The 13981-nt window shown below is 39.3% G+C and overlaps 2 protein-coding genes across 11 annotated transcripts in view; one reads left to right on the top strand and one right to left on the bottom strand.

Annotated features, from left to right (window-relative positions):
- rap1gapb (RAP1 GTPase activating protein b) overlaps positions 1-1378 on the top strand; it is an 80936-nt gene extending 79558 nt beyond the window's left edge. For all 9 annotated transcript variants that reach the window (XM_085457449.1, XM_085457446.1, XM_085457443.1 and 6 more), the window contains 2 exons: positions 37-82; positions 211-1378. In XM_085457449.1, the coding sequence (XP_085313575.1) occupies positions 37-45 (9 nt within the window). In that variant the 3' untranslated portion in view covers positions 46-82; positions 211-1378. The remainder of the gene's footprint in view (positions 1-36; positions 83-210) is intronic.
- A 158-nt stretch (positions 1379-1536) lies between these two features.
- Positions 1537-13413, bottom strand: padi2 (peptidyl arginine deiminase, type II). Of its 2 annotated transcripts, none has more exons than XM_085457451.1 (16): positions 13210-13413; positions 10009-10180; positions 9529-9598; positions 9240-9301; positions 8940-9057; positions 7914-8066; positions 7561-7751; positions 6173-6276; positions 5805-5916; positions 5393-5500; positions 5077-5228; positions 4818-4965; positions 4582-4675; positions 4386-4465; positions 3127-3264; positions 1537-3017 (listed from the first exon to the last, which is right to left on the bottom strand). In XM_085457451.1, exons 1-16 carry the CDS (start codon positions 13374-13376, stop codon positions 2784-2786), a joined length of 2103 nt encoding a protein of 700 aa, XP_085313577.1. In that variant the 5' UTR covers positions 13377-13413; the 3' UTR covers positions 1537-2783. The 2 variants fall into 2 exon arrangements, with proteins under 2 accessions (XP_085313577.1, XP_085313578.1); XM_085457452.1 differs by lacking the exon at positions 13210-13413 and adding an exon at positions 12365-12617.
- Between the last annotated feature and the right edge of the window lie 568 nt (positions 13414-13981).

The following is a 13981-nucleotide window of genomic DNA, read 5'->3' as shown; positions in this document are numbered from 1 at the left end:
CTGCACCATGGTTTCTCATTCCTTATCTGTATGCAGAACTGTTAGCCACTCTGTCGCCCCATCATTGACATCCATTTTTCAGGTAGGTTATAATGTTGGTACAGCCTAAGGGATAAATTCCCACATTCCTCCATTCCCTTATTACTTCATTTACCTGATGCTTCTTTCTGCCCATTTATGTATTTCTCCTTTTCTCCCCTTTTGTCTAAGCATTCCAATAAGGGGCATCTTTGTCTAAAAGAAGCAAGCCAAGGGCATGTCAACTCCATCAATGCAGAAAAGGAGCAGTTAGAAGCCAGATCAAGCAACTGACAGATCATACTTTTTTTTTTTTTTGTTTGACTTGGATCTGCTGCGTGACATGACAGACACCCAGACACCTACCTACCACCATTTCCATGCGAAAACCTCCGTTTTGTTCAGTACAAAGGAAAAGGACCTCTGCACTCATGCAGCATCTCTCAGCTGGCAATGCACAGTACATGTGCCCGCCTTCTCATTCTTCAGGCCAGTAAGCTCCGAAACCTAATTCTTACTGTAAAAACTCAAAGATCGGGATTCAAATGGAGATTTAATCTTGTCACTGAAAGAGTGGTTAAAGAAATCCACACAGCCGGTGTTTGTTCAGCCTGTAAAGAGTTGAACTACAGAAGAAAGCTTTGTTTTTTAATGTCAAACTCACATCCCACTGTGATATTGGTTTGACTTTGATGTATCAGGTGTATGTGGCTGCATCTAAGGCCGCATTTTGTCTTTAAATGTTGATGTATTCTTTTCCGAGTATTCTTCAGTAGATATTTGTTGTGTTTTACAACTTCAGCAAGAGTATGTCATGTTTTAATCAAGGGTACTTTCATGATGCTGTTGCTGGTGGATGTAAAAACTATTATTCACCTTTCTCATTTGTAATTGATGGGTTACATATAAAAGACAAAAACTGTGCCACAGTGAAAAAGAGACCTATTTTAAGAGAAACGTTGACCCTATTGGTTTAGTTTAAGACAAAAGCAGAGCTACTGTAGTGCCCAAACCAGCGACACGCATCATCAAATTTGCAAACTTAAAGCAGTTCTTTGAACTTTTCAAAGATCTTTTTCACACCCCATTTGTTGATGTCTGTGTACAGGTGTGTATACAGCAGTAATGTGTATGGTGTAAATCTGCTTGTCAAAATCCTCTCCTCTGTAAACTGGTGCCATGCTTGACATAAAGGTGTTGTCCTTGTGATTTGTGTTTTACCGAAAAACCAGCCGACATCTCCAGATGCAGTGCACACTGCTAATAGAGAGCCAAATGTCAAAGTTTCCTACTTTGTATGTAAAGTGTAATATATGTATGTGACTTAAACACTACATTTTCAGAGATACTCCTGAACGTTGACCTTTTTGAAAAACCCGATTTGTTGCTGAAAGTAAATTACACTGTGACTCGTCTTGAAGTTGCCTTTATGACTGTCATGTGAGCTGCTTTAAAGAAGGGTTATTTTTAAAGGCACTGTGCTGCTGCCTGATTGCTTGAATGTAAAATGAGGCAGAATTTTAAGTTGTGAAGGAAAAAGCTCATATAGGGATGATTTATTTCAGTGACGTGACTGAAGCAGACCTTTGTCTTTTGTGAATTAACGACAGCATTTATAGTTAAAGAGACAAAAAGTTTAAAACACTGGACCAAATGTACTGTTTAATGTACTCATCAAGTTGTTTATAGCATAAATCACTCTCAATACAACACATGCACAGAAAAACATAGACAAATGTAACAGTAACACGTGTCAGTTACAGCCTTTCAGAATCGTTTAAGGAAGATGTATTCAAATCATTTTTCCTCCTGAATCCTTGAGTAGATAAAGCCTGCCCTCGTGTGGCTCTGAGTTATTATAGCACATCACTATGTGGTACCATCATCTATCTGTGCTTGCACTGTATGCTAACCACAACACTGGAAACCAGTCTTCTCTGTGCTTGATTCAAATGATTGTATTGATTCTTGTCAGCTTGCTTAAGCCCTTGTTTAAAAGAAACGTTTGTACATATAGCTTTTTTTGTAAAATAAGCTAACTAAAAAGTTTAATAAAGATGAAAATGCATAAAGTGAATAAAGTTTCATTTCTGCAATAAAAAAAAAAATCATGTTTGCCATTTAAGTATTTCTGTGTGAGAATGAAGCACATTCAATATAAAATGATTGATAAGAAACTGAAAGGCATTCCTCATTCATGAAGGCAGAGATGATTCTCTGTAAGGCTTTAAGGAAGCTGTTTTCCAAGTTATCTAATACACCAACCTAACCACCACCATCTGCTCCTTTTAAAGTTAAATCCCCCAAATTTTTATGAAATCCATTCCCAGACTGGATACCAAATACATGTTTTAACATTCTGTAAGTACATCTTTGTATATATGTAGATTTGTTAGTATCATCGTTTAGTTAGTCCACCATTGCATCACTGTTAACTGATTCCATTTCGAGCCACATGAAACATAGCATGCATGCCTTACTTACCCTGTTTACAGTGTGTCAGAGCTACATTAAGATACTGTTAATGCAATGTAGTCTGTTCCCACAGCTGTTTTCATCATTCTCTGCATGACATTAGAAAACAGTTGCATTTATCACCAACCACCTTTCTAATTTCTTATTTTGTAAAGCAACATTTGCTGATCTTTAGTATTCATTACAAAATGATGACAATGAAGTGTTTGCTATGGCAATACAATGATTTTCATGATGGGCGTCACCAAATCAACCAGGGCTGAACTCGTTCTATGCCATATCTATATTATTTACATCTCCAGGTTCCACCACTTGAACTCAAAGGGCTCCCTGCGGACATTGGACCCACAGTGGACCTCTCCCAACAGCTGGTGGTAGGATGAATAGTCGTCAATGAACGTGCAGTTGAGGCCCAGGCCTTGCATTAGAGAGCACATCTCAGCCTCGAGTGCACATCGTCCATTCACTTTGGGGCCAAAGGGCTTTGGGATACCAAGGTTTTTCCCCAAAACAATCATGTTCACCTGGAAACAAATATAGCAAATAGTTCTTCTGTCAGCCCAAAGATTTATTTACATATTTTTTCAACTAGCAGGAGCTTTGATGCCTAATAAAATATAATGTACAATTTACCATGTCGGGGTAGTAAGCTACTGCTCTATACTCCTTTTCATCCTCCACTAGTTTGAAGAGGATTGGCAGATCAATGATGTCTTCATCGTCTAGGCCTAGTTCCCTCTTCAACACATCCCGGTTCCAGTCGATGCAGCTCTGGAAATAAAATAATGATAATATATGCCTCTAAAATTATTCTCATTTTGCTTGTTAAATTACTGTGCTCAAAATATAAAACATTTTTCCATAGTGGTTCATATGGTAGTTTTGGTTTACGTACCACCAAAATCTACCCAAATACAAATGTACCCAATAGTATGTGAATATCAGCCCTAAAATGCAGGCTAAGATCATTTAGCCACATTAACTGCAAAAATTTCTCTAAAAGAAAAATCATGCATACATCCATGCATGTGTCTTTGACGTAGCACTTGTCGCTAAACACGGGGTCACACTGCACAGCTCAGTGACTTTAGGGTGGCTTGGTCATAGGAGGCTATTTTTACACTAAGTCAGTTTGACAAATGTCTGGCCAGTGTTGTTACGGAGTGCAAATATCTATGAGAAGGGACAGCATGTGTAGAAGTATGCTACATAGGTTCATAGGCTGTAGAGTACTGATGCACACAGTAAAAATTAAACTTAGGAATTAAAGGACAAACGGCTTCTGAGAAAAACACAAAAACTTTTTGTTTGGACCTTTAAAAGTTGTAATGACAAAGGGGCTCAGAAGAGTAACTTGAGCAATGCCAAATGCATGCTAGGGTGGGGTAGAGTACAATGCAATTGGACTCTAAAGCAGCTGAAATATCTTAAATGATGAATCCTCCTTTACTAATGCTGCCTGAAACCAACAGTAAAGCTTGTTGGAAAGATAATAATGTTGTGGGGCTGGTGGCCATGAATTAGTGCTGATAAAAAAAATTCCTAATGTACAGCATCCTGGCATTCCCCATTCCAATACCTTTGGCAAGAATTGAAATGCTGACTGCGTGCCAGCCGCTCTCACTCAAAAACAGTTGTGCTTTCACTAATGCCATTGTGGGTGAATGGGAGCAAATCCTGCAACGAGTATCTAAAATCCAGTGAAAAGCCTTCCTAGAGAGTAGAGGCTGTCATAGCACCATATTAATGCTCGTTGCCAGAATGTGACATTCAGCAGTTAGATGTGTTATCTTTGTTTACATACTTGTGTCTTCGTGCCTGAACTAGCATACCATATTCTTTTCTGGTCTTCTTTCTTTTCATCTTCTTTCCATTTCTATAATCTCACTCACCTGTACATAGTTATTTTCAGCTTGGAGTTTTTCATCCTTAAGGATTTCATCCAGTGTTATTTGTTCTGCATTTGTCAACCCTGTTTGGGAACATCATTCAGAGTGAGTGATAAGGCTTGGTGCCATGATGAATTTGTGCATTGCTAAGATGCCCTTGCATATATTCTACAGACGTTGCAGATAAACACTGGCCTACCATCAAACAACGTGGCTTGTCCGTGTCCACTGCTCTGTAGGCCTCTGAATAGTTTGTAACCTGCGTCTGGGCTGGACAACAGCAGTCGGAAGCCCTGTGAACAGACAAACAAGAGACAAAGATAACAGTGAAGCTCTCATATCCTAAAACCTTATATAATTCCACAATATACAAAGCAGCAAGTCACTATCAAGCAGATGCAGCACCAGATTCACTTCAGTAGAAAATTTAGTTACCTTTCTGTCAGGTGCAGGAACGAAAGTCATGAATTCATCCACGTGGCCAACAAGGAGCCAGTCAGAGAACAAGGCAATGGGCTCCTGAACCTTCTGAGCCCACAAAAAGTCTTGAACTACTTTGGTCATATTTCGTCCTTTAGTTGCCCTATAAGAAATAAAAAGGTTTCACTTTGCAAAAGTCATCTGTAACATTTCTGCTCTTGGTACATTTGCTTACAAGTCAAGAATTGATCTTTGAATTTTTTTAGAAACTCACGTAGGGAAGGCAACCCCAATGATGATTCTACCCAGGGGGTATTTTTTTCCATTTACTGTGACAGGAGGACTGACCTCCAGATTGCCAAACGAATCTAAACTGCTCACATGTTCATCTAGGGCCACCCTTGTCACATAGCCAAAGTCGGGACCCTAGACAAAGTAAATAATTGTTTGTGTTTTTTTATAAATCAGCGTAAGTAATGTAATTTTCTGCTTTGAGCCTATAATTTGATTAACAAAACCAATGTGAATAATATACAATCAAAGCTTTAATGACATCAACAGTAAAAACTTATTATAAGCTTTTCTCCTACAAGCAGCTCATCGTATGGAAAGTTTGCTAGCGCGCCATCTCTCGGGGAATCCAGAACAACAGGAAAACGATGATGAGGTGAATCGATGTAACCAAATTCCAGTTCATCCTGAAAAATAGAAAATATGTGTTATATTTATGCTGTCCTCTTGGCTTAGTTGATTAGAGAATTTTTTTTCTTCGTGTGAATGAATAGATATGTACGTGTTTGCAAATGTTTGTGGTTTTCCGTTTTGCAGTGTGGTTGTTGTGAAACCAGTTGCTATTGTGTAATCTTTCAAAGAAACACTTTTCGTGGTTTTCGTGTTAATGTTCGTCTTATTTACTGTTCCTGTTTACTTGGAGTTATAAAACCACAATGTTACCATCATTAAAACTCATAACCCTTCCTTGTTTAAAAAAAAATGGCTTACCTGCATCCAGCGGTCACCTCTGTTTACATATTCATGACAAATGTTCAGCTTGTACCCACTCTTCGCAACAAGGTTCCTCATTCCTTTCAGGAACTGGTAGTTATCAGATGTGCTAACAAAGAAACAGTCAAGCAGTTTTTAGATTGTGCCACAACATAAGTAACATATTTGAATTTATTTTAGTGAGAGCTTTAAAAACAATTTAAAAATTAAATTGTAAAACAACAAATGTCTGTGAAAGCAGTATTTACAGTATTTACACAGACAAACAGGTTTGGCTTTCTTGGAAAGAAGGCAAGCTAAGGGGAATGTGTGACAGCAACAACAGCTGTCACCATCATGCTCATTATTCATGAGTCTACACTAACCTGCAGACAAACACCTCTACAGGTCGAAGCGTGTTGGGTGTCATGATCCATGGTGCGACTTTAAACACAACTTTGTCAGTAAAAATCGGCGTCTCAGGGAGACCCTGTTGAAACATGCGAGAGGCTGTTGAGTACTGCCGGTTATACTCCATTCTATGTTTGTAATTAGAGCTGGGCGATATATCGAGTTTTTAAAACATATCGATATATTTTTATACGAGATATAAGATGTGACAATATCCTTTATATCGATATAGTCTATGTTACATTATAATTATAGTTGTGGAGCCGCAAGTTTGCCTCTCTTTCGTCCACTTTTGTCTCTACACAACGTTACTCCGCCTCGCCTTCACTGAAGACAACTCCCCCTCCTACCCCATCGCTTCACGTGCAGGCAGCGACAAGACGGACACGGCAAATCTCCGTTAACGAGTTACTGCGCATCTCCCCATGCGTGGGGCTGGACGGCGTCAACGTGCTAACGAGCTAAACATGCTAACGAGCTAACCGCGCTAACGAGCTAACAGCGCTAACCCTAAAATCCTTTCATTCTCTCAAAAGTTGATAGCGCGCCTTATGTATGAATTCTGGTTGTGCTTGATGGCCGCGAACCGATTTTATGTGGTACACGGCGCTCAGCAATCTGTCAAAAATGTTTGAGTACGACTTTGGTAAGCTACGGAGCTGCACCGCTTGATAGATTGTCGGCGCATTACGGCTACCGAAGAGCTTCGCGGAGTGATATGTACTGTGCATCAACGTAATATTACCGTATTGTGTGTGTATAAGGACCATAAATGGCACCTGTAAGAGACGTGGTTATGAAGCGGATTTCAAACTCCAGGCTGTCAGTCACACAGTAAAACTTGGGAACAGAGCAGCTGTGAAATCTGTCTGTCTTTGTTATTACGCTCAGCGTCTTTTAGTTTACATTTTGACTGCACAATTGTGAGCTCTTTGTTTAGCACAAAAACAACCTTGTTTTCTTTTATTTATGGAGCATTATTATTTAATGAATGCTCATAATTTAATTTTGAGTAATTTTTCATGTACATCTGTGCTGTATGTTAATAAAAGTGCCTGTGTGACATCTGGGACACAGCTTTGACTTAGAACTCTCTTTTTGTTCTTACTTTATGGCTTAAAAAAATATATATCGAGATATATATCTTATATCGCCATCCAGCTAAAAAATATCGAGATATGAATTTTGGGTCATATCGCCCAGCCCTATTTGTAATGCAACATTAAAAAATGGATTCAAAAACTTCATGTTAACTGGAGTCACAAAATGTATCCGCTACAGTTATGCTGTAGTTAAGGGTGTAAAGAAAGAAGGTGATTAAATAAAGCAGTGTTACACTGTAACGCTATACTCTGGAACTTACATCAGAGATTGGTTCTAATAGACTGAGGTTGATGGTGACGAGTCCATTGAAGTCTTTGTCAGGAAACCTCAGGCCCTCCACATAAAAGTTCATCTCTGCCACGCCTCCAAGGTAAGGCACTTCCTTGGACAGCACATCACTGCTCAGCACCAGTGGATAGTCTTTCACAAAGAGATTGTAAAGTTTCTGCGCTGAAGTAAGAATGACAGAAAACAGGTTAAATACTTAGGCGGTTAACTTAGAAACAAAAAGAAAAAAAAGAATGTGTTCAAAACATGCTTTTACAGATCAGGTGACATGCACATCAGATCAAATGTTCCGGGGCTTTTCTTTATACCCACTTCTTTACTCACATAGGCCACTATTTGACACTTCAGTGGATCGGTTTCTGAAGACTCGAACACTCTCTGCATCTCCCTGAGAGATGTGCATGGTTAGTTTGTAGCCCTCTGGGAGTTTACCCGGGCCTTTGGTCCGCAGCACCATGACAGACATGTCCTTTAGATCTGTACATCCATAAAAATTATTAATGCCGTTGGCACCATAGAATTTTTTCCCATCTCAGGTGTTGTGCCTGGTATCTGCTGTAGTCACTGACTTACAATAGGGGCTTTGATCCCGCGCTATAGTGCAATTTGGTACCTTCCATATCTGTACTAGTTACTCCTTCAGTGCTGAAGAGACTTTTTTTAACTGCTCCACATGCTGCAGACGTCAGTCAGCATGTGGTAGTGTTTCTGGTAACTGTAAACCTTTGACTGAGCAAAAAAATGACTTAATCTGACTAACAGTAAATCTTTTTTGACAGTTAACATGAACTTGAATCATGCTCTTGATAGAGGAAATGCTGAAATCAAGAAATGTGACATACTGACTTGTGACAACAGCAATGTCATGCAATTACACAGTTTCCTTTGGGATTAATAGAGTATTCTGATTCAGATTCAATTTTGTGCTACTATACCTTGCTATCATTTTCATGTTGACTGGCACTTTGGTACCTTCCATACCTGTACTAGTTACTCCTTCAGTGCTGAAGAGACTTTTTTTAACTGCTCCACATGCTGCAGACGTCAGTCAGCATGTGGTAGTGTTTCTGGTAACTGTACACCTTTACACATAACGCCTGACCAGCATATACTATCAAATTTCAGCTCTACTGGATTTTATCTTTACCCTTGTGAGTCTTTGTCTCTCACAAGGTTTCTTTATCAGACTGATTTACCATATCACCATTTGAATCTGCTTAGTACAGACAATAAGAACGGCTTTTCTAATGCTAGGGAAAGTTTAAAAAAAACTTGTGGGTGGTACAGAAAACAAATGAAAAAATAGAGTATTTATTGGTGAAAACTGAAACTGCACTGAAAGTGGTTTACCAGACACTTTATAAATGCTTTTGTCCTCGCTGTCTGGTGTCTTCTTGTAGGTCTTTTCTGAGTCACAGTTGACCAAAAGGATGGCCCCATGCCCATTAGGACCCCATTTCCAAGAACCCTAAAATATTTTCAAAAAAATGAAAATGTGAATTTTGTGACTTAAAGACTTCAGCAAAATCTTCTGAAAATAATTGCAAGCTGAATAAGCATGTTTGCATCTTGTCTTTACTGACATACAATGGAAATGTGATATTGTGTTGAAGTAGTTCTGTCATGTAAAGCTGAAACATTTTAGATCACCTTTTTAGGGTTGTTTTTCTCCACGATGCCATCTCTATCAGCATCGACATCCAGTGAGAGCTCTGCATAACAGAAAGCTTGTTGATCACACACACTGCTTTTCCAGATACAGGCTCAGATCGCAGTACAGCTATTGTTTTGTTTTTTCATATCACAATCATCATGATATGAAACTCTGGTGAATCGTACATCATGTTTGGATTGTAATGAGCAATAAAATGTACTATTTTACAGACAAAACAACAAGTTCTTAGTAAAATGCATGTTGCGTCATTATAATTTAACTTACCAACAGCTGTCAGATGCACAACTGCTCTCCCTAAGACCTCTTTATTCGCCCCATAGTACTGGACTGACAGCTTTTAAAATAAAAGACATAAGCTGATGATGTGCAGAAATTTAACAGGTATTGATTTTATATTGTTTGATTGTGAGTTGTCCATTGTAAAGCAAATAGGAGTGAGCCCTGGTAATTTCAACAGCTACAATTCAATCATTAACTAAAGTACAAATCCTGACAGGAGTTCGGTTTGACAGTATTTTTACCCACAGGTGCAGGAAAACTGAGCAAAAAAATGACTTAATCTGACTAACAGTAAATCTTTTTTGACAGTTAACATGAACTTGAATCATGCTCTTGATAGAGGAAATGCTGAAATCAAGAAATATGACATACTGACTTGTGACATCAGCAATGTCATGCAATTACACAGTTTCCTTTGGGATTAATAGAGTATTCTGATTCAGATTCAATTTTGTGCTACTATACCTTGCTATCATTTTCATGTTGACTGGCATGGTCCCTGCTGATGAGCAGGACTGAGTTTTCAGTGAGAGGGATGGGAGAGAGGTGGGATGTGTCCCGAGGAGTGGGGCTGATGCTGTACTGAACATTGGCAGTGCCTTTCACGGAGAAGAACTTGGAGGTGGGAGGGGCACTCCTGAGAACCAGAAAAAAAGCACAATTTGATGACAGGTGTTTTATACAACACAAACATATTGTATTAAACATGAGGTCCACTTCAAAAAGCGCATATTTTTCTCCATGTACATATGAGGAAGTGCTCTGACGTACACAGACAAGCCACAAGCTTTAGTCACAGTGATATCGGTCTGCTTAGAAACTGACCTGATAAACTGAACAAGTCATATTCTTGTCATTTCTGTAGCTGTTCGTGCTTTTTACACTAATTTTTCTTGAGGCACTAGGAACATGATAATCTTGTATCATACTAGGTTGCAGAGGGTTTTTTTTTAACCCATGTGTCATCTGTTTGTTTAGCAATAGGCGCCATTGAAACAACTGAAAGAGTTGGTCTGGCAAAGCTGAGACCACAACGTAGACAACTTGACGTGGCACAAATGCTGATGTCTTTACAGCAAAAACTTCTTGAAGGTGACATTTACTGAATGGTTTAATAATGCTCTATAACACGATGATGGTTGTAGTAGACATAATTTATTGACTTTGCACTACATAAACTGGCAGCTAGAATATGTCAGAATTCTATTGTTTAACCTGAAGGATGATATTTGTGTGCAGTTCCTGGTGGTGGCAAATCTAATAGTCTTTTGTTTGTGGAAAGAATTAACAGTGTTTCATTGTTGCTGTTAACAGGAGAGACTTTGTTTTCCAAAGAAATGTATGGTGTACATTCTGCCAAATGCCAGCCTACATAACAGAGAGACAAGGGATTACTGACTCGGCAGAGTGGGAGACTGGAATATGGACGGGACCACCTGGGCCTCAAAGGGGTTTTAGAATATCCAAAAACACTTTCTATCGAGAATTATTTTGATTTTAACACTAACTTCTTTTCATTCTATCAGTCCCTATGTAGAGAACACTGACAGAGATACTGGAGACTGATTCCAACGTGCGATTTAAATGTTAATCACCAAGACAGCTCTTGTTTTGTGTACAAATGAATAATGAACTTCAGATGAGTTTTCTAATTCCTGAAATAATGTTTTTGACCAATCATGGCTAACCAACAGTACTACTCTTTTAATGGAGAAGAGAAAGTCTTTTGGCTGTTTGATCACAACCATCACAACCACACTGCCAATAAAAGGTAATGAATAATAACACATGCATTTGATTTATATTATCAATATTGTTTGTAAAAAGGATCTGGGTGGACCACACCTGGATGTGGAAAACAGCTTGCTCTCTGGCCACCCAGCTTTAAAATAAAATCATGACCTCTTTTGGCCAGCAGTCCCTGACTTAATGATGTTAGTAAAATAGGACTAATAATTTAAAGTATAACATACATTATATGGACCACACAGTATTGTGCCGAGCCTCTTAAACTTTGAATGCAGGCATTTTAGTCCCATTGCCACAGGTGTATAAAATCAAGGATCTAGCAATGCAATCCGCCTTTACCAACATTTGTTAAATAATGGGTCGTAGAAGAGCACTGGTACTATAATAGCATGTAAATTCTCTGTAAAATCTCTTCCCTTTTAGATAATCCAGGAGCAGCTGCACTGTTGCAAATTGGACGGTTCAGTTACTACAGAAACTTGGCCACGACGCTACCAAACAGGGCCGCAGGGTGCCAAGACCTATATTACCTGGAAGTCTTCAACGCTCTGCTGACTCAGTAACTACTTCCAAACCTCCTCTGGTATTAACATCAGTACAAAAACTATGTGCCGGGAGCTTAATGGGGGCACATGCCCGAGCAGCTTCTGCAGGTGTAATGTTTAAGTGTCCCAATACTTAGGAACACTTCTGCCCCAACATAGTGTATAGTGCTACTATTCAAAAACACAACCGATAGTATGCCAAAGGTATCATACAATTGAATCAACATTTCACTAAATATTTTAGCAAATAATTAACTTCTCGAACATAGAATACTGCACGGATGTTCTGTTAAATAAAAATAAAACAACGCCAAAGCAACGCTTGTGAAGCGTGCGTATTTTTAATGACAGTGAAAATACAATCTGCACACAGGATACATATGGACAATCGGCTACGATATTTGATAGAACATTAATATTACCACAAAGCAACGCGTTTGCTTATCAACCCCTAAGCAAGACATTTCACATAACTCAGGTGAGCTTTTTGGCGAAGAATGTATTATAGCGGTTTGAGCAAGACCTACCTGTTCAGGTTGACGTTTAGCTCCGAGCCAACTACGTATAGTACCGTCGTAGTTTTGCCGTAATCTATTCTGAGCGTGCGGGGATGGATCATGACTGTCGTCTTCTCGCACTGTTAGACAGAGACTGACCACAAACGTCCAGCGATTGCTGCGACAGTACAGAGAAGTGAAAGCGCAAACTTCTAAACTGTTTCAGACCAGCGCGACAACTCATCATAAAAGCTGCAGGTACGTTGCTAGGCTTAGGCTTTGTGCGGTGATTGGTCAGTCAAATTCCACTCCGCCCCCTCCAGTGGCCACTTATCCTATGGCAGTTCTTTATTCTTATCTATTGATCTTTCTATTTACCGAGATCTTCTGGAGGAAAGTGGGCTGGCTCTGTGCACATTTCAACTATTAATAATTGAATAGAATTTTTCTACATAAGAGGTTTCTCTGCATTCACACGCATTCACACTCCGACGGATACATCGGACCAATTTGGGATTAATATCTTGCACATGATATTTAGCATGCACACTGGAGAAGCCAAGGATCGACCCACCAACTTTCCGATTAGTAGTAGATGACCTCATAAGCTATAGCCAACCCAGTACGAACAGATGACTTGTATTTTTTTTCTGTATTTACTTTAGGTTTTTACAGACACATTGTGACAACTGACACCAACCAGCGCACCCACCCACTGCACCATAGAGCCGCACCCTTCGAGATCTCTCAGCAGTATGCACTGAACAGTCACTTGAAAGTTTTCTACGTGATGTTCTCGCCACTGTTACCAACATTATAACGTGCATATAGAGCTGAGTATGTGTGTTTAGAGTCATGTTAGTGTTTCACCTTACCTGTTCACCTTTGCTGTCAAAGAGGTTCCAACAACGTAGAGAAGTTGCTGCGTTTTTTGTGTGTCTAGACGACATGTAAGTTGACTACCCGTGGTAACTTTTCTTTTCGTATTTAAGAAAGTAGGTATATGTGGAGGGACATTGGTTTGGTAAACGTCTTGAAACATGGTTGACGGCTGTTTGCCTCCTGTGAAGAGTAGTAGGTGTGTGCAGATGTACTCATATCTGAAAAGCCTAAGTAGCTTATGTAATTTGCAGTAGGAGGGACAAGCTTACAAGCCTTCCCATCTTTAAAATAATTTGCCAAAACCTGTTAATTAAAATCTTCAGAGGAGTTGTGCAACTTATGATTGGTTGAGGCCAATGGAAGTTTTTGTTCCGCACCACAGACATTGCTGTATATTGCAAAGGCATGGCCAACCTGCTAGGGCATGTCATAGGTTCAAGGACTGTATTGTACTGTGTGTCTGTATGTACAATCATTTTGTTGGTGTTTGTGGGAATAAATAAGTAGCCCTTGAAAACTAGGTTGCAGAATAAGGGCCAGGTTCTGTTTGCTGTCACCATCTGGGTGTTTGGAGGTTAATGGTTAATCTGCGTTTAACACTGGATACTGTGTTTCCTCTTAAAAGGAAAGTAAAAAAATCAGAAAGCTTTGACTCTCTGATATAAATCGCAAACACACACCTTAAAGCAGATAACCTGTAAGCTGGAGAGGAAATTGTGATGCACTAAAGATTTTCATTCGGTTTATAAAAGCAGTTTTCTGTTC

This window comes from Copadichromis virginalis, linkage group LG5, assembly GCF_057382275.1.
Source record: "Copadichromis virginalis isolate Kocher_CV1m ecotype Utaka linkage group LG5, C_Virginalis_male_GT1.1, whole genome shotgun sequence".
Lineage (NCBI taxonomy): Eukaryota > Metazoa > Chordata > Actinopteri > Cichliformes > Cichlidae > Copadichromis > Copadichromis virginalis.
Note: the sequence above shows the minus strand (reverse complement) of the source record. Positions and strands in the feature narration are given on the sequence as shown.